Source organism: Thunnus albacares, chromosome 13 (assembly GCF_914725855.1).
Source record: "Thunnus albacares chromosome 13, fThuAlb1.1, whole genome shotgun sequence".
NCBI lineage: Eukaryota > Metazoa > Chordata > Actinopteri > Scombriformes > Scombridae > Thunnus > Thunnus albacares.
In genome coordinates, this window is record NC_058118.1 from 26,982,410 (window position 1) to 27,009,586 (window position 27,177).

General features: G+C 37.5%; 1 protein-coding gene across 1 annotated transcript; it reads left to right on the forward strand.

Moving 5' to 3' along the window:
• Positions 1–355: 355 nt before the first annotated feature.
• castor2 (cytosolic arginine sensor for mTORC1 subunit 2) lies at positions 356–25,446 on the forward strand. Its single transcript, XM_044370793.1, has 9 exons — positions 356–721; positions 10,469–10,539; positions 14,114–14,307; positions 18,040–18,172; positions 19,722–19,845; positions 20,829–20,939; positions 22,721–22,803; positions 24,175–24,269; positions 24,362–25,446. The coding sequence occupies exons 1-9, from the start codon at positions 609–611 to the stop codon at positions 24,422–24,424; spliced, it is 987 nt and encodes a 328-aa protein (XP_044226728.1). The 5' UTR covers positions 356–608; the 3' UTR covers positions 24,425–25,446.
• Positions 25,447–27,177: the final 1,731 nt, after the last annotated feature.

A 27,177-nucleotide genomic window follows, 5' to 3' on the forward strand; every position in this document is an offset into this window, starting at 1 on the left:
TGAGGGAATATCTTTTGGAAGAACAGTGTTCATCCCTCCAGTAGAGATCAGAGACTTGTAGAATCAATGCCAAGGCACAATGAAGCTGTTCTGGTGACACGTGGTGGCCCAACACCTTACTAAGACACTTTATGTAGGTTTTTTATTTAATTTGTCACCCATCTGTAGGTACATTTCCAAAATATCAAAAAAAAAAAGTTTGAAGGGAATCATTTTCTGCCATTTTTTATACTTTTTAGGTATAAGCAATTAGGAAATAACACTTACAGGAACAAAAAGCTGTGTGATTTTCTAACTCATGTCCTCGGAGACTTTTATTCTGTGAAGGTGACCCCGGAAGTGTGCGCGTTTCCGTTGCAGCTTTGACAGCAGCTCCGTTTTTCACCCCTCTGCTTTCTTTATTCCTCCCTGCCTCCCTCTTTCTTTCTCTATTTAATACGCCTGAGCCTGTCGCCCCTGTGTGTGAGTGTGTGTGTGTGTGAGAGAGAGAGAGTATTTATTTATTTATGCATCTCATCTGAAAGTACTTTGGGTTTTTTTCTTTTTGCTTTTTTTTTTTTTTTTTTTTTTTCATTTTTAGTCGTTCCTCAAATGAGAAGACGTAAAAGATGGAGCTTCATATTTTAGAGCACAGCTTGAAAGTGGCGAGTATAGAGAAAGAGGGGATCCAGATTTGCACTCACGGATTAATAAAACTCGCCTTCTTGGCCTCTAAAACAAGGTACGTAACTTCCCAGACGTTATAAATACAAAAAAATGTACAGTGTCATTTATGTTTGTCACACAGAGCTGTGCATAGCAAAACTAGTGCTGCCTGTGTTGAAAAGGTAGCGGTGTAATTCCTGCCTTAGCTAGTTCCTGTAGTTGTGTTAATGCCTCAAACTGCAGCTTTGTGTGTTATTCTGAGAGCAGTCGACTGTGTGTTTGGTCTCATGCCACCAGTTTCCAGGCCTATCCTTGCTCTGTAGTGTCATTTTGTAGCTTTGTGCCATCTGTAGCTGGGTCGACGCCAGCCGGGGGGTGTGTTTGTCTGTACAGTAGGCTATATATATGTGTGTATGTGTGTGTGTGTGTGTGTGCAGCCTGGGGAATTTATAACATGTTTTTAACCTAACTTGAACGCACTGAAAGAGACGTTTACAGTTTATCCTGTCCCATGAAGTGCATGTTTACTGACAGCCAATCAGCCCGTGGAAACTTAAAGGGGACACATCGTGCACATTTTCAGGTCTATATTTTTAATCTGGGGCTCTACTGGAATATTTTTGCATGATTTATAGCTAAAAAAAAAAACCCTTTTATCTCATGCTGGTCCTTTACAAAGCCCTTCAGTTCAGTTTCTGTCTAAAACCAGTTGTTTAAGCTCCTGCCTCTCTAACCCTCCCCACCCCCCCAACTCATTTTTTGTTGTTTCCAGGTCTGTATTTGTATTCTTGGGCTCTACTGGAATAACTTTGCATGATTTACAGTTTAAAAAAACTCCTTATTTATCTTATAGTGGCCCTTTATGCAGCCCCTCAGTTCAGCCTCTGTCTAAAACAGGCTGTTTTAGCTCCTGTCTCTCTAAGGCCCTCCTCTCGATGAGCCCACTCTGTTCTGATAGGCCGGCCTCAGGAAGCTGCCTCTCGGCAGATATCCGCCAGCTGTGCAGGCTACATAAACAAACCTTGAGACGAAATGCAGTAGTAGGATTTCACTACTTTTTCTCGTTCTTTACTTGAAATGTCAACTTATCAAATAGCCAAAAACAAGCCAAAATCCGATGTGATATGAGAAAAAATATGAAAGTGGACAACACAAACAACATGTGGAAAACCTTAGCAACAGTCTTAGCAACCAAGGCTACTGAACAGACGGACATTTATGAGCAACGAGGTATAAATAAATGTTGCAAACGAAGCGTTCAGAGCAAACTGAATCTCTGGCTTTTGACGAGTGACACGCAAACAGCCAGTCATTTGACAGGCGTGTTGTTCACCATCGACATGTGACACAACAACAGAAACAGCATCCCTTGATGCTATGCTTAACATAGATATCCGACATCATAACCGTATATAAATAACATAAACATAAAAAGCCTAATATGTCCCCTTCAAAATGAAATAGCTGCAGCAGCAGCGGAGTCGATGTGTTGACTGCAGGCCTTTACACATGTCACTGCTCTGTTGTGCAGTTTTATTACCACTAGTCTATTAAAATTAGCTTCAGCAAATTAGTTCACTTAACTGACACACTGGCAGGCAAAGTCAGTACAAGTGTGGCAGTGAGCTGGTAATCAACTCTCCCTCTGTGCTGAGGAGAGGTTACTGATAAAAGACACTCCCTTCAGATTACTGGTTACCTCATATTATTCAAAATACCAGCTTATTTTAATTCAAACAAGGCTGCAGCTAACTATTTCTAGAGCTGCAATGATTAGTCGATTAATGGATTAGTCTATCAACAGAAATTAACCGTTTTAAGTCATCTTTTAAGGAAACATTTGTTGGTTTAAGCTTCACAAATAAGAGGATATGAAGCTTTTTAACGTCATACATGATAGTAAACTGAATATCTTTGAATTTTGGACTGTTGATCAGGCAAAACAAGACATACGAAGACATCAACTTGGGCTCTTAGAAATCATAAAGGCCATTTTTATTTCATTTTCAAGACAAAACGGTTAATCAAGAAAATAATGGTCAGATTAATCGATAATGAAAATAATCATTAGTTGCAGCCTTAGTCAGTCGAAAGAAAATTAATCGGCAACTATTTTGATAATATGTTAATCCTTAAAGTAAATCCTTTCATGCAAAAATGCCAAACATTTGATGGTTCTGGGTTTCCAAATGTGAGAATTTGCTACTTTTCTTGGTCTAATTTATAGCAAATTACATTTTTTTGGGCTTTGAACTGTTGGTTGGATAAAAAGACATTTGATGATGTCACCTTGTGCTCTAGCATATTGTGATGGGACTTTTTCAGTGTTTTCTGATGATTTATAGATCAGCCATTAATTGATTAATGGAAGAAAAATAATCTGCAGATTCATTGATCGTTAGTTGCAGCCCTAGTTATTTTCAGTATTGATTAATCTACAGACTATCATTTTTTAATTAATCGATTAATCATTTTATAGTTTATAAAATGTTAAAAAGTAGTGAAAAATGTACATCACAATTTCCTAAACTTGAAGGTGTAAATGGCCAAAAATCGTCACATTGGAGAAGTTGGAATGTTTGACGTCTTTGCCCAAAAAACAGTTGATTATCTATCAAAAAAAGCTGCAAAGTAATTAATTCACTTCATTCATCACTTCCAGCTACTCATGACTGAATATGCCTCCCATGTTTCATCATACAGACACATCGGGTATTGCATTTATTTGAAATCAGTGTTTCCAATGTGTGCACAATACATCTCAAGTCATCTTTTTGTTCTTTTCAAACACCATCTTGTTTCTTTCTAAAGTAGCTTTTCATCATTTCTTATTGGCAGTATTGCTTTAACTTAATAACACGGATTCTGTGATTTTCCAGCTTTGCCCACTTTCTTTTGAAGTGTGGACCAATTTTGTTTTGCTGGTGTAAGAAAAGACAGCCACAGCTGCCATGGCTATTGCACAAGACCAGTAAGAGAAACCACAGAGCAACATGTTATATTAGCCTGTAATATCACTCTGCATGCTCGTAATCTGCCCTTGACTGTAAACAAAATGCTCTGAATATTGTCCACTTTTGAATGCACGTATTAAAACAAATTGCACGGTTTAACCCTTGGGAAATAGTTTAGCAGAGGTGGTTAGCCACCTAATATATCTCAATATACTGTACAGCAGATATTCTTTTCTAGAGCTGCAGCGGTTTGTCGATTAATCGATTAGTCGATCGACAAGACATGAATCACCAACTATTTTCATCATTTGCTCATGGTCTTACATGAAAACAACATTAAAGATGTCCGATGTTTAAATAAAATCTTCAAATATATGGAATATTCAATACTCATTTGTTAAATTAAAGTGTAATATGAGGCCTGATACCTTCTTCCTTTAAACATGGTAGTGAATGAAACAACAGCCTGTGTCCACATCATCAAAACTTACGAACATGAACACACGTCTTGTCCTGCAGCTTAGCTTGTTGAACGAGTCACCAAACAAACATTCACTGGGGCGCCAGCTAGCAGCTTGACGGCTAAACAGCATGTAAACATACCTGCAGATGTCACTTTAGACCAGTTAGATGCTGGTTTGGTCGTTGCTCTTCAAAATCCCTGTTAGCGACACGCTGTCTGTCCATGACTTGTACTTACAGCGATCTGTTCAGATCACGGATCAACTACGTTCTGTTACACCACTATTTCATTATCAATTTATCGTTTTGAGTCTTTAGAGAAAAAAAAAAAGTCCAAATTCTCAGGTTCCAGCTTCTCAAATGTGAATATTGTCTAGAATGATAAACTAAATATCTTTGGATTATTGAATGTTGATCGGGACAAAAGAAGACATTTCAGGATGTCACCTTGGGCTTTTGGAAACCATGATATTTTATAGACCAAACAACTAATCAGTTAATCAAGAATATAATCGACAGATTAATTGATAATGAAAATATTCATTGGTTGCGGTCCTATTCTTTTCACATAACACATATAACGAGTTTGTTTAAGAATCCATTAAATTTGGTTATTAAAGAATTGTGACCAAGCTTTGTACTGCGCAAGACATTATACAGTTGAAAAATGAACTTGTCAGTGCTCTCTGGAGGACAAACTACGTAATGGAGGAACTGTTTCTAAATGATATCATACAAACAAAGCATCATCTTTTCATTTTTCTTGCTATTTATAAGGCCCACATAGTTGTTGATACTGATATATCTGCGATAAACTATTATCAGCTGATAGTTCAGACAGACTCTAGTAGACAGTATCAATGTCTTCCTATGTTCATTAATTTGATATTTGTTGAAACCACATTTCTAGTGTCTTAAACGGAGAAGCAGAACTCACTGTGTAGATATCAGTGAGGAAGTCAACATATGAGAAGTGTGGTTTTGCCATTTAAACCGACTTGTTTGTCACTGCATGACTGTGGCTTTGACATTGTCAATCATTAGCAACGTCTTTAAAAAAAAAGCTCTTCATAAAGGAAACGCCTTCATCCACTATTACAGGCTCATTATGGCTGAACTCAGATGTCAATTATGAATTTTTTTTGACAATGACTGCCAAAGATGGCCTGAAAAATGTAATGAAACCAAGACTGTAATCAGTGAGGAAATCTACAGTATAGTTCATCAACACATCACAACGATGTAGTGATTGTTTTTACTAAAAGATACAGATTCATCCACTTGAAATGACACATTCAAAGAACTGGTCTTAGACTGTATCCATATACAGGCATCAGTGTTTGTTACATTAGCCTATTTGTGTCCAGTCTGTGGGCGTGATTATGCACTCAGTCCATCTTCTTTAGCCGTCTTCAGCACAGTAGAAACATTCACAAATAAACAACTAATTAAGAAGCAATTCAACCGCTGACTTATAGTCTCTGTGACTGTGGCTTCACATGTTGGACGTGTCTGCTCTTTTTGTTGTAATCTCCCTTCCTCCAGTGTTCAGGCCAGGCTGCAGTTTGCTCTCGCTTCATTTTTATCATAATGTGAGGAAATGCTATCACATGTCAACATCTATGTCCTACACCCCATGTCTGAATTATTTTTTTTGTCTTATTAATTATTTTTTTTCCTAATGAACGTCACATCACAGTCGTCTTGTGTTTGGTTATTTGGTGCCGAAGCGTTTAGGTGGCTTTGTTTTCGTCTGACCAAATGACGTGATGTCTGAACAAATCGATATTAACAGGCAGCTCCACCGGCTGTGGCTCAGCAGGTAGAGAGGAGGTCGTTCGTTAATCACAGGGTTGGTGATTCAATGGGTGAATCAGAGGCGAATTGAAAAGCTCCTTGAATAAAAGCTCTTTTACCATCATATCTCTCCAGGGTTAGTTGGACAACTAGATTTAGTGGTTTAGGAATATTCTTCCGCACCTTGTTTGAAGCTGGGTGTTCAGGTGGTCACAGCAGCTATCTATTAATGATTACAGAAGTTCATACCAGTCAGCTGCAGAACGTGTTGTCCTTTTTAGATGAGGTTTTGCAGCTTGTTTCTTCTTTTCAGCCTCCCCTGTTGTTCCTTCTAGCTGATTTTTCTCACCACTCTCTGCCTTCATGTTGTAGAAGCAACAAGCTTGGCACACATCCCGTTGATAAGCCTCTTCAACAGCACACTTTTCTCCGTTTATCATGCTGTTGCATTGTGCCTCCTTTGTCCACTGAGCACATTGTGTATACAGTACATGCTTTGCAGCTGATCTGCTAAATCTAAAGTTTTAATTCAGTCCATTTCTTCTGGGGTTTAATCTCAAATCTCTTGTCTTGTTTATTTTTGCATGCATTCACAACAGTTATCTCAAATAAAAAGAAAAGACAGAGGATGAGGGAAATTGTGGACAAAGCTGGAAAACTAGAAATACCAATGGAGCGACAGGATTAAAACCAAGATGCTGTGATTACATTAAAATAGCTCACAGTTCAGCCAACTGAGTCAAATGTAATGTATGTCCAATAGTTGTCCTTTCTTCATAAGATTCATCTTCAAATCAATGTAGGTGATTGTACGATACTGTACAGATGTTTTAATACCAATACAATACTGATACACTGGTAAAAATATAGTTAAGAGAATATAAACATATTTTAACCCATTTTTTTTGTTTTTAACAAAATATTCAAAAATGCTCAGTGCATCAAGAAGCAATGGATGGAAGTAATGAAACCACTACCATGTACTGGTTCACTGTCACACTTGTCAAGACTTACTGGGACACTTGACACCTTTGCTTCATGTCATGCCCACCTCTCTCTTTTCATGTGTAAAGGTAAAAATGCTCCCCAAAAATTGTACCAAGGCTCTGTTAAACACACTGCACGCTACCTGCCCAGCACCGAATGACAGACGGACACGGTTTGTGACTAGCTGGTGAACATAATGAAGCTTGTAGCAGTTCAAGGAACAGATATTTTCCTCAGGAGTCGGTGACCAGCAAAGCAGAGCTAAAAGGAGAGTGAATTTTCATCAGGCGGACAGAAACACGACTCCTAGTGAATGTCGCTCCATGTCTGCTGGATGTGTAAATAAGCAACTGATTGGTAACATGTCTGCCACAACAACAACAACAACAACAACAACAACAACAGGAGGCGATTATATGCCAGTAGTATGGTTTCAGCTTGTTCCTCTGCCCCCAAGTGGCCACAAAATTAATTAATGCAGCTTTAAATGAAGAGCTTTTCCTTGATAAAATCATTTTAAGATAGAAGCGTTTCCGAATTCAGATGAGGAAACATCTGATCAAAGAGATTAGATCAAAGAGTAAATACGCCTAATAGTCTGACTGAACATATGACGATATCTTAAGTCCCTCTGACAACACTTATGAGATAAATTCAGCTTGTTAACTTACATCAACAACTCAAGAAGCTGAATGAACGGGTGCAGGACTGTTTGGATTACCCTATGATTATGTAAGTAATAAATCAACCTCATTTCCGTTAATGTCAATGTTCTTTAAAGACATTTAATTACAGTTTCTGTGTTTAGTCATAAATGAGGTTGAGTGGTGTTACAATGCAGCGCTTTACAATATAAACTAAATTAAAGACGCCTTGTGAAGTTCCTTGCATGTACACAGAATGTGAGTAATGCAGGCTAGGTAATAATAGTGTGTCTGCAGTGATTTACTGTTTCATTGCTGATTTGCATGAAACGCTGTCAGAGAATAAAGTGAGTCATTAAGTCGAGCTCTTAATGACAATCATAATTAGAGGAATATTATCAACCTTTGGCTTTATTGTGCTGTCCTGACTTTTCCTTTTTTATATATATATATATATATATATATATATATATATATATATGTATATACGCTCAACGCCATAGCAGAGCTGGTGTTTTTAAAATGAAGCTGTCAAATAAAATCAATCAATCAGTCAATCATCCAAACCAGTCACTAGATAAAACCTCCAGTGCTCATCAAGCTAATGTCCTGGCTCAAGAAAACATGCTGCAAGTCAGAGTGACACTTGACAGCTCATTGGATTCTGAGAGGAAACGCTGTTCTTGCCATGAAGAGAGTTGTCAAAAGTCTTCTCTGTTATTCCCCCTGCTGTCCTTCACACCTTTCAGACAAATGTGAAGTGCGAGCTTTCATTCGCTGGCCTGTAGAGAATGTGATTATCACAGAAGTGTTGTGCGTGGTGTTTTTCCAGTGCTGTGCTTCAGAATGCCTGCTGGGCATGTTTTCAAGCTGATTCGAAAGAATATTCCTCGACTTCTTGGAACATTTGTGGTTCATTGAATTGAATTTTGACTTTTTGGATTTTGGGAAAAATCATCAACACAAACTTTGTTGTACCACAAGTGGTCAAATCTAACTAAACATAATGTATGTGTTTTAGAAAAAGGGTGGCATTTAACAAAAGATGAGACTAAAAGAGAACGAAGAAGCATTTGTGGGTATCATTTCAAATTTTTCAACATCGCTGCCAGTTGAGTTTTGGTACCGATACCAAATTAATACTTTTTTCCAATATGTTGCATTGATGTATGTAAACATCTTTTTTTTATACAAAACCCTTTTCTTCATTTCCCAAAAGAATCCAAAGTTTGCAAATGTTAAATATTGTCTAAACACAACACAACAAGAACTTAAACAAAATAAAATAGTCTAAAATTAGCAAATTTTATCTGATCACAGATTAATTAAATAACATATGAATCTGACCAGACCAGCTTTCAATACTTGATAATTTTCAATACTCTGTGCTACGGACACATTTTGTTTGGGACTAAAATCATATAGAAGTTTGATACCAGGCTCTATTCATAATATGACGCACATTATCATTATAAAAGAAACTGGTAACTGTGCAGGCTCAGTACTGGCTTTTTTTCAATTTACATTTTTTCCTCAACCAATAACTTGCAATGGCATCATATTTACAAGTTAATCAGTCAGCTTGTTGCAAGTTAAAGGGGACATAACGTGCTTTTTGTGATTTTCTGTCATATACCATTATGATGTCGGATGTCTGTGTTAAACATGGTCAAAGTTCCAAAACTTGAGGTGAACATATGTAAAAATGCCACCTTCAAGTCAAAAGCCAGCACTTCATCCTGCTCTGAATGCTCCATTTGTAATGTTACATCTACTTCCTCCTCGCGATGACATCAGATTGTTTGAACAAGCCCACAAGTCTTTGTTGGTAAGGTTGTTCCATGGGGGGGTTGTTCATGCTGTCTATTGTATTTGAGAAGTCTATTTTTAGTAAAAAAAACGAGAAAAAGAAGTGAAATCCTACTACTACTGTTTACATAGCCTCCAGAGTCAGAGGCAACTTCTGGAAGCTAACCAATCAGAGCAGAGTGGGCTTATTGGGAGGGCGGACTTAAAGAGATAGGAGCTAAAACGGCCTGTTTCAGACAGGCTGAACTGAGGGGCTGCATAGAGAACCAATATAAGATAAATAAGTTGTTTTGAGTTTGTTGAACTATAAATCATACAGAGAGTAGAGCCCCAGAATAAAAATATAGACCTGGAAATGTGCCTGATACGTCCCCTTTAAGGCTTTAAGGCTTTCTTATATTAACAACTGCTAAGAATGCAAGTATGTTTTGTTTGTAGGCAATAAATTAATTTATAAACTTGCTGACATTATGAATCTCTAACTGATCTAAATATATTCATAATAACTATCTATCTATGATTAAAAAACAAAAAACAATTAATCAATTATCTAAATAGTTGGCAGTGAATTTTCTGGTGAATGATTCACCAATTAATTGTTGTGGCTCTTAATTAAACAAGATGAATATATATCAGAAGTGATCCAACATGAGAAAGGAAATGTGTACACTGATGTGAAAAAAAAATAGTGACATTTATGATTATCAAGTAAAATCCGATCATTAATCTTAATATAGAGTTTAAGTCATGGTGCCCAGGCCTATGTATTTAAAAACGTCGATCAGTGAGATTACTCTCACTGCAAGGTTTTGCTGTCGGGGAGCTTTTTATTGGAAGCAGAACAGCACCGTGCTTTATTGATGACTTGGTTATGAGCCTCATATTCAATATAAAATGATGAAGAAGACATTTACAGGCTCAGCTGTGGTCTCATGTTAGTCCCTGTGCATCTTATTGTTGCATCTTTTCTTATGAAACTGTCTCCTTAATTCTGTTTGATGTGTATTATGAATGCTTCAGGGAGCAGTCGAGCTAAAGGAGACAGTAACCGTCAGACTGACCTGACACATGAGTTACATAGTCAAGCTTTGTCTGATGTGAAGCTTTTCTATTTTGTATTATAAAATCACTGTTTGATCTGTCCTCTCTGTTTCTGTCTCTCTCATTCAGATGCAAGTTTTTCAGTTTGACAGAGACTCCGGAGGACTACACTATTATCGTTGACGAGGAAGGCTTTAAAGGTGGGCCTCATTTTGTGGATCTTTAAAGTCACTCTGGCAACCATAGAGGAGGACAAAAAAAAAAGATCTCTGATTCTCTGCAGTACCACGTAGCTTCAGCTGCCACTGTTTGAGCACACTTTGACATTATGGATGTGCGGCCAAGCTGCCACTCGCCGTGTTTTGTGGTTGGCTGAGTGAGTAAATCCATGTCATTACACACCCTTTTCCAGGGTGACTCTCCTTTGTTACCCTGGAGACGACAGGCTATTTGTTGCATAAGTGGTGCAGGTATTTTCTACTGGTGACTGGCTCTGTGTTGAACTAAGATATGAAACTCAAGCAAGCAATGTCAGATACATTATTAAAAACTTCAAAAAGAGACTGAAAAGATCTTGATGTGGGATAATTAAACACTGACATTAAGTTATTTAGGAAAATATGCTGTATACTTGAGCTTTAGATCAATATTATTGCATATCCTGTTAAACCTACTGTATGCTAAAGGTTGCTGATTAACTGGACCAGACTGAAGTGGCTAATAATTCAGCTAAGATGTTAACGGTTTGTGGTTCAATTACTACAATGATATTAGTTGTTAATGTTTTTAACAAGCTTTTTAATCAGTATTATGATTCTAGTTTCAAAGCATAATCTGTGAGATGAATTAATTATATCTGTGTTTTGGTGTAAATTGCTTGTTGATGTGTTGTTACTGTTGATCATTTGTGAGTTAAAGCCACAAGTGATGAGATAATGATAAATGTTAAAATGTGTAGAAATAGAGTAGGAGATTAGCTAACATTAGCTAAAATTAGCTACAAGTTAAACCACCAAAGCAAGAAGATTAGTAACAGCAAAACCTCCTGAGTGCATTAAACTGAATGAGTATGTGTGTTTTAATTTTTAAGAGGAAATGTGTGCTATTTCTTCTTCTTGTTCTTTAAAAGTTACATAATTACTTACACTGCCCGATTATTATACTACACCAGTTGTATCCACTATCAACAATATACTAATCTTTATAGTGTACTGGGCTTTTTTGCAATTAGTATGCAAGAAATCAACATGCTACATTGTTTTATACTAGCAGGAAAAGATGCAATATGTGCAAAATGGCACCAGTAGTTCAACAAAAATACAGAAAAATGTGTTGTTACTTTTTGTTTTCTGAGGTGTTCATGGAGCTGTTTCACCACTATCCACTATTACTTTTTCATTTTTCCCAACTGCAAGTAGCTCCTCCATTTCCTTTGTGTATTGAGTTGGTGGAGAATAGAGTACAATCGGATCTGCAAAATACCAAGCAATCGCTGATTTTAGCTACTCAAATGTAAGGATTTAATGCTTGTCTTTGTGTTATGTGATACAACACTGAATATTTTGGGGTTTTTCACTGCTGGTTGGACAAATCAAGACATTTGAAGACATCACTTGGGCTATTAGAAACAATCACATCATTGTTTTCTGACATTTTATAGACAAAGCAAGTTATTGATTAATCGTCAATGAAAGTCATAGTGAGTTGCGGTCCTTCCTTTTTAGTATGCATGCCATCTGTTTTCAATATACTTTATTTTGTCACTTTTCCAGTGTTACGGCCCTCTAAACCAGCTCACCCACAGAAGGTCCCAACATAATTGAGAGTCAGGATTTACCACAATAATTAAACAAATTTATCAATAAGAAACAACAACCAAATAACAGAAGCTGGTGAGCCGGCCAAAAAGAACAAAAAGAAGTGGAGACACCCAGACCAGCCCACAAAGGGCTGTAAGATCTGGACTCTCCTCTCTAACCTAAATCCACAGAACTAAACCTCACAGAAATAAAGCCGTGAAAAAAAGACTACTGGATTTACCAACCCAAACCAAGAAACTAACAAAGGCAACTGCAACATAACAGAACAAACACAAAGATCAAGCTGTTGCTGCTGATCAGGCTGGAAAGCCACCTTCCTTCTCTCTTTATAGGCCCTCCCCTCAATCATCCACTCATGGCCACCTGGGAGAGAGAGCACAAACAAAGGGTCAATAATAAGGCTATACAAATCCCATCCAGCAGGGGGGGGAGTATGTAACATCCAGTATGAACAAACTGCAGACTCACTACATACTCAAACCTGCTTAGAATTAGTGTGTAGTCTGGATTTAGGACAAAGCTGTACTATATTTCAGGGTTCGACATTCTTTTTTTTTTTTTTTTGCTTGCCCGGTCGGGCACATGGGTCAGAAATCTGCTTGCCTGAAGTCAATTTTTTCTTGCCCCTATACAAATTTTTTGTTTGTTAGCGGTTATCAAATAGACCTAACAACACAGACTAAAGTTAACTGTCATATTCAATCCTTATTTAAGTAAATGAAACCGAACAAGGACACAGAGCGTCATGGATGCGAAGCAACAAACATTCTTGCAAATCGAAAATGATATGACCCGTCCCATATATTCAACTGAGCACTAAATTCTTTTGATCAGCCCGATTTCTTTCAAACAATGACTCCCTAACCTGATGGCAGATACATTTTTTTAAAGTCATTCCTCGACTCCAAGCTTCCTGATTTCCCTCTTTAATGTTTCTCATTCTTGAGAGTATTTATGGCAGTGAAAAATTACATAGTTTCCACTGATTCCTCTATTTGAAAGTGCTCACATAATTCTGAGGGATGTTTGTGTCACGCATCACACTACAAGCTTACTCAATTCTTTGGCCAACTGCGCATGCCAATATTCTCCGATGCCTGCAAGGGGAGTGGGCTATGCTGCATGCCAGAGAGCGAGAGCATAATTCATGATATGACAATGATCAAAAAAAATGATTGAAACTCAGGCAAGTAAAATGCCCAATGTGGCATTTTACTTGCCCTGGGCAATCAGGCAAGCCTTATTGTTGAACCATGAGTTTCTGTGTTAGAGCTACCCTTTCTTATTCCAGCATTATTAATGAAGGCCAGATGTAACTCAGCTGTTATTGTCTCTTTGACTGACTTTTAAATCCTGAGAAACTTAGGACACATTGATCCAGAATGTATAATTAAACAGGGGCCAAGCACCACAGTCTAGACTGGAATTTAATAGGACAGGTGGAAAAGCTTGTCCAATACAGACTGTGGTTGCTGTTCTATCACTGGCTCTGACGTAGAAGGGTGGAGGCTGTGAATAATATTCTGTTTCTCATAATCCCAGGTAATAAAAAGGCAGTAGCAATAGCATTCATATTTTTGTGAAAACAAAGAGCATCTGTATAAAAGATGAAAAACAGGAACTGGTGCTGCATTAAAAAAAAAAAAAAAAAAAAAAAAATACGAGGAACAACATTAGTCATGCTCGTTGCTCACTCTTACCACCTGTTTCTCTTCTATTCAGTCCAAACTGGTGTTGGAAAATGTGTCATTACCAGTTACCATTTTTCCCAGAAAAGAGCTAGAGGACATTGGAATATTAGAACAACTAGTATAAAAGTATCATGTAAATCACTAATGTGCAATATTATTACAATAGTGTTTTACTGCCACCATTGATAAAAGCAATAAGTCCTTTTTCACTGCTTACTTTGTGTTTTTTGAGTTTTTTGACACAGCTTTCTTGTCTCTTCCAGAGCTGCCTGAGTCAGAGCACATCAGTGTTGCTGATGCCACATGGTTGGCCCTTAACGTGGTGTCGGGGGGCGGCAACGCCTCCAGTTCGCAACCCATCGGAGTCACCAAAATCGCTAAATCAGTCATCGCTCCGCTGGCAGACCACAACATCTCTGTTTTCATGCTGTCAACCTATCAGACGGACTTCATTCTGGTGAGTGTGGATAAGTACCAAAGTGGTACTGGAACGTTATTTCAAGAGGTTGTTTACTTTGGTTTTTTTTTTTTTAATTCTGAAACACCATCAACGTTAAGAGTGTGAAAATAAGTGTGGCTCTTGACAGCAGTCGGCCACAGTCAATGGAAAACAGCATTGAACAGTCCTTCATGTTCAACTAGACTTGTTCAAGGGGGTGAATATGAAACCTCAGTTTTGTAAGTAAAAGTCCACCCTAAATATATGGTTTTTATATCAATAATTGTCTCTTTCTTTAATCAAAAATGACAAATGCTTGCTGCTTTCAACTCCTCGTACGTGATGATTTTATGCTTTTCTCTGTCGTACATGATAGTAAACTTGCACTAATGGGCATTTTTCGCAATTTTCTGACATTCTGTAGACTTATTGATTAATGGATAATGATGACAAGTTTTCACAGTGGTACCAAGTATCAAAAGGTCTGTTGAAACTGCTGCTGCGTCCACTCCTACACTGCCCATCTGCATTTTCATTGAAAACTGTTGGAATCCATTTTAAAGGATATGAATTCAAGCTGCGCTATAATGGACGAAATAATAACATTTTAACAGCCACCAGTAAAGCCCACAGTGGGTGAGTTGTGGTACTAAAATGATAGATTCAGTGAAGAGTATCACATGATGATAATAATCTTAATGTTGGTATCAAAGTCAGATTTCTGGAACAATGCATTTCTCAATCTGCATTGTACTGCACAGCGGGCAGATATTTGGCTACAAGAAGGCAGACAAATTTGAAGTTACAATCCTTAAGATTTCAGTCCTGGTTGACTTGGAAACACTTGTGGTTACCGTGACAACAGCAAGTACTGTTTTAATATTTCAAGTGGCAGAATTCTGGCATTTGTTGGAAATACATCAGAAGAGCAAGTGGTGTTTCTGTTTACAGTGCAGCCAAACAAACAGGTCATAGTAAAAGGAGTCAGTTACTTTGATATATTTTATTGTCTCCTTTGGGAAATTTTTCTTGGGCTCAGCGTCGCTGCATCACAAAATATTTATCTCCCAGACATACTTACAAAGATTCATACATAAACAAAGAAGTTGTTGTTTTGAGAAGTTGAAGAAGTCAACTGCAGCTCTTCATCCCACAGCTCACTGTGGCTGCCCTTTCTTGTTTGTAAATAACTTGCATTTCCTGTGACTGCTTCACAGTAAAAGCCGTCCCACGTTTCACCAATTGAACGCCTCTATTGTGAAATAGCAGCAGCAGGAAATGTTCGATTTGCATTAGCAATAACGTGTGCCAAAGTGCTTTACAGAGAGACTGAGAATTACAATCAAACAAAAACACAGACATAATTATGAGAATCAAAGGGAACATTAATAAAAGTGTAGAATAAAATAAATTAAATATGGTTTTTTTTTAAAAAGTGAGACAGATGTCAATGAAATACAATTACAAACAGTTCTACTGTACCACAACACCTGACATGAAAAAGCAATAACCTTGGATATAGTGTACCTTCCACAGCCCCACTTCCTTTGATTTAGGAAGAAATCCCCTCATACCAAAGCCTCTCTGGCCACAGGGAGTCTTATTTATTGCCTTGCTTTGGTGGAAAAACAAGGCCTGCTGAACAGCTCTGGCATGTTTATGAAAATGAAAGAAAGAAAAAACAAAAAACCTGCGTCGATGTTGATAATCTGTTGATAGTTACATAAAGGGGATCAGCAGCTCGGCCTCTTGCTGGAATTCCAGGTATCATACACGAGCCTGTTTCCTGTCTTGACACCAGCTGCTCCGATCCACCATCCTAATTATTGGTATATCAGCTAAAAAGAGGAAAAAGACCTGCTGCGTTCACCCGCTACCCGTGTTCCCCCCCCCCCCCCCCCCGTCCTCGTCTCACACTGTGTCGGATCGCGTTACCGAATCTCTAAGACAGACCAGCTTAAGATGTGTCTTTTCACCATTATGATCTTTTGTGTTACATAAAGCGGTAAAGCCTGACCCAAATGTTGAATGCACTCATTTAGACAGAGCCGGAAGTATCCTGACTGAGTCAAGCCGCTCAGAGCTACATACCAGCTTCTCTCGAGCAACTTTACCTTTTACTCACACTCATACACACTCAATGAAGCAATAGCTGTCACTCTGGATAAATAAAACACTCTATTACTACCAAAAACACTTCTTTCACTAGCTGCAGAGATTATTATTTTGTATCAGAGATAACAAAGAAGACACACCCAAGGCTTTGTATATTGATTCGGGTCTAAATTATTCTCCTATCAATATACTCGGCTCCTTTATATTTGACGGTCAGATACTTGCCTGCATGACAATATCATAAAAAACCTTTATAGGTCGTATTATGTTTAAGCATTAACAGTAAATCTTGAAATGAAAGAAATGTTTGCTACTGTGGAATTTAATTGTTATTTGATAGCAATATATTCAGTATACAAAGCTGTTCAAATACAATTTTGATATCAAGGAACAATTCACCCTAAAATAAACATACATAACTCAAAAAAATGGAAAGGCACATTTTCTATGTGGTTTTATTTTCTGTTTGATGATCTTTTTGCCCCACAAGCAAGAAAAGTCTCTCCCATGCATCCATATTCCAAAAATTCTTCTCTTACCGACACTCTTCCCCAAAACAGGATGTTTACAAAACTAATAACTTAATTTCCATGAAATGTGCTGCAGATATTTATAGTCCCCCCCAGCTCAAGCTTAATATCTTTATTGACCTTTTTAAAAATCCACTTGTACACATGACATATCAAACACTATGTGCTTAGGTACATGGCTCTTACTGTGGATATACAAGGACCAGAAGATGCAAAACGTAGTGTGACGATATGATCATGTTGTGTCATTGTTTTAAAAAAAAAAAAAAAAAAATTCAAATGTGAATGATCTTAAATGCACCTCAAATTGATGTGTTTTCTTGCGCCTCCCTGTGTGTACTTTTATTTCCTTTTATACATTCGGAACAATTTATAACAGTTTTTCAGCTGAGTTGAAATGTTTATTTCTTTATGATTTATTGTCTATTTGTGTTTTATTTTACCGTAAATCATTCTGTTCTATTTTATGCAATATATATTCGTCTTTGTTGGTCTAAGGCATTTCCTTGCCTTATGTAACGCACTTTGAATTGGCCTTTTGTGTGAAAGTTTCTATAAAAAAGAATAATTTGCCACATTCTGCAGCCCCAGTGATGCAGACGTTGTATTGTTTGTATTCTTGTGGTAAAGAAAGACCTGAGTCTGAAGTCAAAGCTCTGAATGTTGCAGTAAACAGTTTCTCGTCTTGGACCATTCAACAGTCTTACATGAAAAATACATTTGCCATTTTCTCCACCTACACAAGACTCTCTAGACCAGAATCTAGTACAGCCACAAGGTGTGTTGTGGACACAACACTTTAGTTTGCTGGTAGACTGGTAGAATATAAACAGTCTAAGCCCCTTCTTTGGAGATAATCAAAAGCCGTTTTGAGAAATGTAGCAGGTTATTAACAGCAAAAAATGAAGATGAAGAGAGGGAACAGCAAAAAGTAAATTACAGCATTTCACCACAAAATAACTCAGTATATGAGTGTTCTTATTTCGTTAATTTCCCTTCTTATGTCCCTGTTTTCCTAGACATAGGAGACCACCACTAATTCACATTTATTCACACAATTCACACATCATTTGCTGAACCTCAACTTTCATTTTTCCATCCTCAGGTTAGAGAGCGAGACCTGCCAATGGTCATGCACACGCTGTCTTCTGAATTCACTTTGCTTCGGGTGGTCAACGGAGAGACCGTTGCTGCTCACAATCTGGGAGTCACCAATGGCTTTGTAAAGCCAAAACTCGGTAGGTGTAAACAAACATTTATATGTGTATCTTTGTTGATCCCAAACGGTTAATGTTTTCAAAATATATCATAGTAAAGCTGCATATTAAAACTGCTTTGGAAAGGTTTTTTTTAAATGGATAACATAAAGACATAAACTACACAGATGGGAGTGGTGGATGATTACCTCAGCTTTCATTTTACGCTACGCACCTGCAGTTTTCAATATTGATGTAACCCACCACCATTACATCAACATCTGTTTAGCATCAAAGTGCTTACTGAGAAATTTTACTGAATGTAATTTACACATATTCAATATGCAATGGAACTGCACAGGTACAGAAGCTATAAAACAAATCCAAATAGTCTTTTGCATAGTTTCTTTTTGACACAATAACTGAAAGCAAATCTACGGAGGATTTTTGTTGTAATTATGGTTCAAGTACTTCAGGTCAAAGTGGATTGGCATTTAAAGGACTCGTTAGTAAAGTGTAAATTTCAAATAGTAATTTAGTTTGCAAATTACTGCGTTTGAAATAATATATCCTTATTCTGCAGAAGTATTCACAACATTGAGCTAAACGAATTTTTTTGGCAATTCACGTCATGTATGAAGAGCTCAAACTTTCATTTTTGACAGCAGATTTCAAGCTCAGATTAAAAGCCAACACGTTGTCCTAAACAAGCTCAAACAAATGGAAAAAAGTGTTGAGATTGAACGCTCATTATTACTACTAGTGCAGTGCCCATTCAAAACATGCCTGTTGGTAGATGCTACAATTTACCGATGCTCCCTAAACGCCTCACATACAGAATATCTGGAGACTACAATTTTGAGTTGAGCTGAAGTGGATCGGATGAATTGTAGTGTCCATCCTGCACTATGTCTTGAACATATATCCAAAGTTCCTGCGCATGAGAAACAGGAATAGAGCTTAACTCTCTAAACTTTCTCAGTTCATTCTCTATGATAGTTTTCATCACTGTGGATGTAATCTCATCTCTGACCACAATGTGGGTTGCAATGGCAGAGTGGCACTGTCTGTGTTTCCGTTTGTTGACTTCTGACTTCTCGTGCAGAAGAAGAAGCGGAAGCAACGTTGTGTATGAGGTATTTTTATATATTTCTGACCGTGCCTGAGACATCCAGCACTAAGTCTTGAATGTACATGCCAAGTTTCATTCACAGCACACAGTTCAATAATAGAGCTTAAGCCTCTTAAACTTTTTCAAGTCATTAACACTAAGGATGTAATCCCACCTCTAACCACAATGTGGGTTGCAATGGCAGAGTGGCGCTGTCCGTGTTTCCGCTCGTTGACTCCACTGGCAGAAGAAGAAGCAAATCAACACTGTATATGATGTATTTTTATATATTTCTCGAGAACCACTCATCTAAACAACTTCATACATCGACATTGCACTTCCTTGATTCCCCAGCAATCCACCTGCTTGGTATGAAGTAGATTGGATGAACGGTTCTCGAGATATGCGAAGGACAAGCACACATTCAGACAGACAGACAGCCTCTGAGCCCTCATATGTTCCATTGTTTTTGTTTTTCAGTGCCCCGTCCCATCATTCACCCGTTATCTAGTCCCAGCAACATGTTCTGCGTGACCAGCTTGGACCCAGACACACTACCCTCCGTAGCCACCCTTCTCATGGACGTCATGTTTTACTCTGGAGGGTAAGAATCACCTCATCTTATTTGAAAATGACCTCATCTTAAATGAAAAATGCCTTTTTAAAATGTACTAATCTTTTGTTGGATGCAATACCTGTATGAACTGGAATACAGGAATAATAACAAAAGACATTACATTATCAATTCTTGTACGTCTCATTGTATTTTTTGTTTGTTTTTGAGTTTTGATGGTTTTTTTCAGTTGTTGTGTAGCAGTATTTGTAATTACATTATCTGGTGGTGTGATGTCAGACAGTCTACCACTTTGGTCAAGACTGAAATATCTAAACAACTATCAGATGGATTACCATGAAATTTTGTACAGACAGTCACACTCCACAGAGCATGAATTGTACTGACTTGGATGATCACCTGACTTTTCCTCTAGTGCCAAGAACATGTTGACATTTTTGGCAATGGAAGGATTGTCACTGGCACAGACATTCATGTTGAATCCTTTTGTCATCCCCTGACCTGCCTTTTAAGCAGATAGAGAAATGTCATGCTTTTTTTGATTTTCTATTATTTTTTTACACTGCTATGATGTCCAATGTGGTGAACGGATGTAAAATGCTGCCTTCAAGTCAAAAGCCAGGGCTTCAGCCTGCCCTGACACTGCGTTGGGGGTCTTAAAGGGACAGGAGCTAAAACAGCCTGTTTCAGACAGAAGTGGAACTGGGGGGCTGCATAAAGGGCCAGTATAAGATAAATAAGGAGTTTTTTAAACTGTAAATCATGCAGATTTTCCAGTAGAGCCTCTGTATAAAATGTTAAATGTCATGACATACACGTAAATAGATACAATTTCCACCATTACTTGATGACTATCAGCCAGGTTTGACACCCACCTCTTTGTTGTTGCAAAGACACAAGTGAAAATGTATGAAACTTAAGTGGGTTTGGTAACTAGTTGTGAGATAAAGAAAATAAATATGGTTTCTGTGTCACTAGTCCCAGCACATTGAGTGTTGAGCCTTCCTTTCCAGGCCAAAGGAGCCGGGAGCATCCAACGAGGACTCGAGCCACATCCGCTTCTTCTCCTTCTCCCTGATCGAAGGCTACATCTCTCTGGTCATGGATGAACAGACAACTCAAAGGTGGAGCAGACAGAAAACTCAAAAACATATTACCGCTGCGTAATTAGCCAAACTCTTTCAAGATGTTGTTTTCCTTTTAGTCAAGACAACACTGAGACATTATGTTCATGCAATGGGAACAAATTTATGATTGTTGTTGGAGGGGGTTATTAGTTTGTTGCTAAGCAATGGCAGAGCAGTTGGGTCTTACAATGTGCTTAAGTCACAGTGGGTTTCAGTCTGACTCATTTATTCTCTGCTGCTCTTCTCTTTCTCACAGTATACTCTGTAATTAAGCAGAAATGCCATAAAGAAACTTGGGAAACTGCAGGTTGCTCCTCTGTTACCACCACTTCAGTACCTGATGATATCAGGATTGTCCATTCATAAACGAGGTAGCCCTTATATGGGTCACTAATGTCTTTAGGCCATATGGAGGTAAAGAAATAATTGGACCAAACTTTCATTATTTATATATTTATATAATTCAGTTCATATTTTGCTACTGCAGCATGTGGGCCAGCCTTGTCTCAACATTTATGTAAGACTTAACATGTTGCCTTAAAGAGATAGGTCACCCATTTTATTCTCTTACTTTACAAAGGCTCTCTTATTCAGTGCAGTGTGATGAACAGTAGCAACAGCATTCACCTGCTGCTGTTCATCTGTTTTGTTCTAGTTTCTCATTGGTTAATAGTTAGCTTCTTCTGTTGCAGTTCTGCACAGTACTGTTAACTAGAGCAAGACAAATAAGTGCTTTGAAGTAGAGTAGGGCAGGACTTGGCAAAATATTTGAGCTCCCAAAAACAACCAAGAAAACTATGTAAAAAAAAAAAAAAAAAAAAAAGATACTTTTATCATTTTGAAAGTTTATATATGATTTGGATGAAAAGTGAATTGGATGGGGGGTTTTTTTCTTCTACCGCATACATATCTGCTCTTTAATTACATATCCTGTACTTTCCTTTGAGACAAATTAGTACCCAAAAGGGAAAAATTTCTATTTTTTATCTTTTGGTTTTAATGGCGGCGCTGCATCAAACGGTAACACAGACAACCACAACACAAAAAGAAGCAGAGGCTTTGAACTACAACCCACATTAGCCAAGTGATCATGTACAAACTGAAACTGAATGGAGTCATAAATATAATGAAGAATTTGTGTTGTTCAGACCTGGTATCTGTAGTTTTAAAAGCTTTGAATCCACTTTTTCCTTTTAAAAAACGCCTCAGAAGATATTTAAAAGAAATGTTAAATTCTGTTTACAGAAGGATTTTTTTTTTTTTTTAAAGCAAAAAATATCAAATTTCTTAAATGTGTAGACTTTCTGGTTTCTTTATTATTCTTTGACAGTAAACTGAATATTTTTGGGTTGGGACAAAACAAGACTAATCTAAGGACAACACCTTGGGCTTTGGGAAACACTGATCGACATTTTAAGAACCAAACAACTTATCAAGAAAACAATCAACAGATTAATCGATAATGAAAATAATCATTAGTTGCAGCCCTAGTTGTTATACACCTCTTAACTATAACCCACATTAGCCTTTTAGCTATTATCTCCTTCTATCTAAAAGCATGGAGACAATGTCTTGTCCTGCACTGCAGCACCATTTGCAGACCAGATAGCTGCAAACATCAACAACAGTCAGTTTAGATGCTAAACGGTGTGGTCCCCTTTTTCAATACTACTGCAAACAAACCTTAGCTGTTAAGATGCAGTCAGCATTACAGGTTTATTTATTGTCGTCTTCTGTATTGACCCTTATGCTGTCAATTTCTTTTTATTCTCTTCTAGGTTTCCAAACAATGTCCTCTTCACCAGCGCTTCTGGTGAGCTTTGGAAAATGGTTCGAATTGGGGGACAACCTTTAGGATTTGGTGAGTTTTATTTTCTGTAACGCTAGTTAGGCAGGTTATATGATGGTAAAATGTACTGTTACAGTATCAGAGATTAACCCAGCTCCAGAATACAGTGTTTACTATATTATCAGTATAATAAATATACTCAAATTATTGATGAGTAGCTCAGATCAGTTTCACAACTTAGCATGTCTTCATATGCAGTTAATATGTGCAAGATGCAGAAGCACTGTACATTATGACCAGGAGACTCTGCTATAAACAACAGTATTTTGGCACTGAAATCTAAATTAATTAATGTAATTAGTTAACCCATCCATCAGTTTGTATTCAGTTGCATTCTGTGTGGTATTAAAAGGTTTAAATTGAAATTGGTGAACACAGCAGAAACTCTGGTATATTTATTGTCACAATAAATACTATGAACTACCAGCTACTATAAGCTGATTGCACAAGACACACCTCCAACTAACCTTAGTTAGTTGTGACATAAGGATGTCAAAGTAGATCACTAAAAGTTACGGATACATTGTCTTCTGCCTCTCCAGTTTGTAGTAGTACGAATGTAAACTTGACCAAACCTTCTGGGGGGAAAAGAGACCATGCCTAAACAGCCACAAGTGTTTTGTATGAAAAAAACACTGTTAGAGTATCCACTTTCATGTAATTAATAGTGTTACATAAGACCCAAGTTGAAAGTTCATTCAAAAGAACACATTTGGAACTGATGGGCTGTGGGAACCACTGCCTCACCACATGTTCAAGTGCTCATGGACAAACTAATAACTGAATAAGTCAGTATAGTGAATGAGTTACAGCTGGGGAATTAAAAAATCAGCAGATATCTGCAGCTCTTGAAAAGTTTTATAAAGCTTTGAATTCAGTTCCCTACACCTTAGAAGGTATTAAACGTCAAAAGTCACGGGCTGTCTGGAGACATTATTCAACTGTTGTATAAATTAAATAGGATTTGACAATGGATTGTTCGGTCGTTGGGTCATTTTTGTGGAGTTTCAATCAGCACCATCAGACCTGCAAACACTGTCACTGGTGGTAGCTACAAAGCTCATCCATTCATAATTGGCAAGTGTCAATTATAGCATGAATTTAATTGAATGAATCATTTTTCATTGTTTAATCCACTTTTCTGCCACTTCTCTGGGTTCAGGTTGCATTAATTTGATTTATATCACCTATACTGTTATTATATACTGTATAGTAATTTATAATAAATAATTTTAGGCAATATTGTCCAAACTTTGTACGGTATTGTGAAACAGGACTTAAATTGCATTGTATGTGGTATTAAAAAGTATTTAAAAAGTCTGAAATCTAACCCTAAAGTGAACTCAGCAGAAACCTGTTTGTTTGTTTGTTTGTTTGTTTCAGATGAATGCGGCATCGTGGCTCAAATATCAGAACCCCTGGCAACAGCTGACATTCCAGCTTACTACATTAGTACCTTCAAGTTCGACCACGCCCTGGTGAGAGAGAGGAACCCTCTTCATTAAATTAGTTTGGATTAAATGTGAAGGCTTCTGTCAGAGGAGGTTTTAAATGTTTGTGTCTTCTCCAGGTTCCCGAAGAAAACATCCAAAGTGTGATCGGCGCTCTGAGGACCGAGAGCACGGCGCAGTGAAGGAAGCTGGAGGAAAAACAATGAAAACAACCGTTTTCAAAGTCATTTCGTTTATCATGTCCAAAAAGTGCCAAGAGCTTATTAGCGGACTACTGTGGATCGGCTCTGAAAGGAAGGGATCTAACCCCAAAGTGTGGGGTGGTGTATGGGGAGGAGTGTGGCAGTGTGTTAGGGATGCCTTTGTTACTCGGTCATTTTCTTTACCCCCACATCTCCTTCCTTCCTTCCTTCCTTCATTGGCACTCGAGGCCTCCACTGCCTGTTCTGGTAGTTGTTGCTTTAGTTTACTGGACTGAATATGTTGGTTTTTTTTCCTCTCTAAAGCTGCTTCTTCCCACTCCCTGACCCTCACAAGCACCATACTGTATTAGTTACATAATTCCTCTCATGGAAGGATGACGAATGTACTCTCAAAAACAAAAGAAATATTCTATATATATATAGGCATATATCAAGCTCTCCATTTTCTTTTTTTTGTTTTGTTTTTTCAACAGGTCATTTTTCAGTGCCAAGATGTTTGAATGCCTAAACCGATGCCTTTGTCAAAATACATGTGTGCAATTGAAGGAGACAATTTTGGAGACCGCCAGACGGCCTGGTTCAGTCATACGGTGTGTTTTTGCTTTTAGTAGCTGTTGAACATTGTTTTAATCACAGCAATGATCTAACTGTTGGAGTCCCTCAGACTTAGATGTTAAATTCAGAGGCCTCGAGATGCTTGATCTAGTGAAACATGAAGTGAATCCATCATCCTCTTGATGAAGGATTAATCTTTTAGTGCTTTCATAAGTAATATGCATTCGCACTGTGAGCAACCTGGTTGATCAGTCACTCAGAATCAGCAGATTTTATTTAGTTAGTGGGACTGCAAGGTTTTAGACAGACAAATCGGTGAGAAAGCACAATTTATGTAGCATTAATCATTGAGTTCAGAGTCGTGTGTGAGAGTTGGATTAGTTTATGAATCGATTTGATGTAGAGAAAGTAAATCTGTGACAATTTATCATTAAAATTTAAAAGTATTTGTCTGTTTTAGAGTAAAAAAAAAAAAAAAGTTATGCATGATTAAGGGTGTGGCCACTTTTAGTGACAGGTGGGTGCCATCAAGGTGACAACGTTGGTTATGTAATGTAACCATGATGTAACCCCAGGTTTACAGAGTGTAGGCATAGCCGTTGCTATTTCAGTGTGTGTTCAGTTCATCAAAGTTATTTGTAACATTTTAGTCACCTAAAAAAAGTCTTGTTCAGTGTTTGGTTGTACTAAATGACCCTCTCTGGGGTTGTACGTTCAGTTTTTTCCGGTAAGTCCATTTTGTTTTAATGGTTTTAAGCCTGTTTTTCACTAGTGAAAATTAGCATTAGCATTAGCATTATCACAGTCAACCACAGACTGTTAATGCACCGTGCTAACCAAGCTAGCAGCTAGCGTTAGGGTCAGCTCCATCCTCTTGTAACTTCTGGCTCCAAAAATCCAAGGCGGTCAAAATGCGAGGCTTCAAACCAATAGGTGACGTCACGGTGGCTACGTCCATTATTTTTTACAGTCTACAGGCATATTAACGCTAAGATTTTGAACACAGTAAACATAACCTTCTAAACATCAGCATGTTAATATGTTAACAATCACTACCTTTTACATTTACTGCACCACAACTGGTGAAAAATCAAAAACATCAAATCAATCATATAATTTGGTGTTCGTTACAGCTAGCTTATTTACATAGCAGCTAGCATGGCTGTAGACTCTTAGTCTTGTTTTGTATTGTATTGATTAATCTAAACAAGACAAATAAACGAGTCACAAAAATGAACACATTCTTAAGGCACTAACCTGTAGGTAGAATACAAAGGATATTTCTACTTACAGCCTTTTAATTTACGGTCTCACAGGGTTTTAATAAGAGCGAAATAATACCACAAGTAACACCTCAAGTTAATGTTGTTTCATCACACAATGAAATGATTAAAAAATATGATTTTTAAAAATATGATCATTTTAAAAAAGTAGATCATATCAGTGAAACACAGCATTATTAATGGGTTGAATACAAAATGTTTATAAAAAAAAAAGGGGTTTTAAGTTCTTTCTTTATTCAGACCTGAATTATTCTTTCCACCCAACATATATTTATAGGATATATGAAGTTTAATTGACAGACATAATCATAACTTGCCGCCCTACTTCTGCACATCAACCCCAATATGGGATACAAGCAGTCTTACCACTTGAGTTGAGCTTGCGTAAAGGAATAGTTGAACATTTTCAGTAATGCAGTTATTCATTTTTTGCCAAGAGATGGATGAGAAGATCGATACCATGTGCGTTAAGTATGAAGCTGAAGTCAGGAGGCGATTAGCTCAGCTTAAAAACTGGGAAAAGGGGTAAACGTCTAACCTGGCTCTGTCTAAAACTCAAATATATACCTACTAATAAACATATTGTATCTTGTTTAATTTGTACACAAACAAAAATGGCTATGTCTGGGTAAGTGCTGGGCAAATTGAAGAAATAGATACACTACAGAGAAGCTGATCACAGTAAAAAAGTCCAACTCTTAATGACTAACAAACCTTCTATTTGGTAGAAATTTGACTGTTTTCTGGTCTCTTCTGACAACTTAAAGATCACGTTTCTCACAGTGTGAATCTGCAGTAAGACCTGATGATAAATACAATGATGAAAATGTTTGCCTCTAGTAATAAATTACTGAGCCACTTTGACAGCGTACTAGAATAATGGCAGTGTAATTG

What these genes read in the sequence shown, in the direction of transcription:
- castor2 (XM_044370793.1), top strand. Translation starts at nt 609, where the DNA reads ATGGAGCTTCATATTTTAGAGCACAGCTTGAAAGTGGCGAGTATAGAG. An exon ending in GATGAACAGACAACTCAAAG is followed by an intron (nt 20,940 to 22,720) that starts GTGGAGCAGACA and finishes ATTCTCTTCTAG; the next exon opens with GTTTCCAAACAATGTCCTCT. An exon ending in TCAAGTTCGACCACGCCCTG is followed by an intron (nt 24,270 to 24,361) that starts GTGAGAGAGAGG and finishes TGTCTTCTCCAG; the next exon opens with GTTCCCGAAGAAAACATCCA.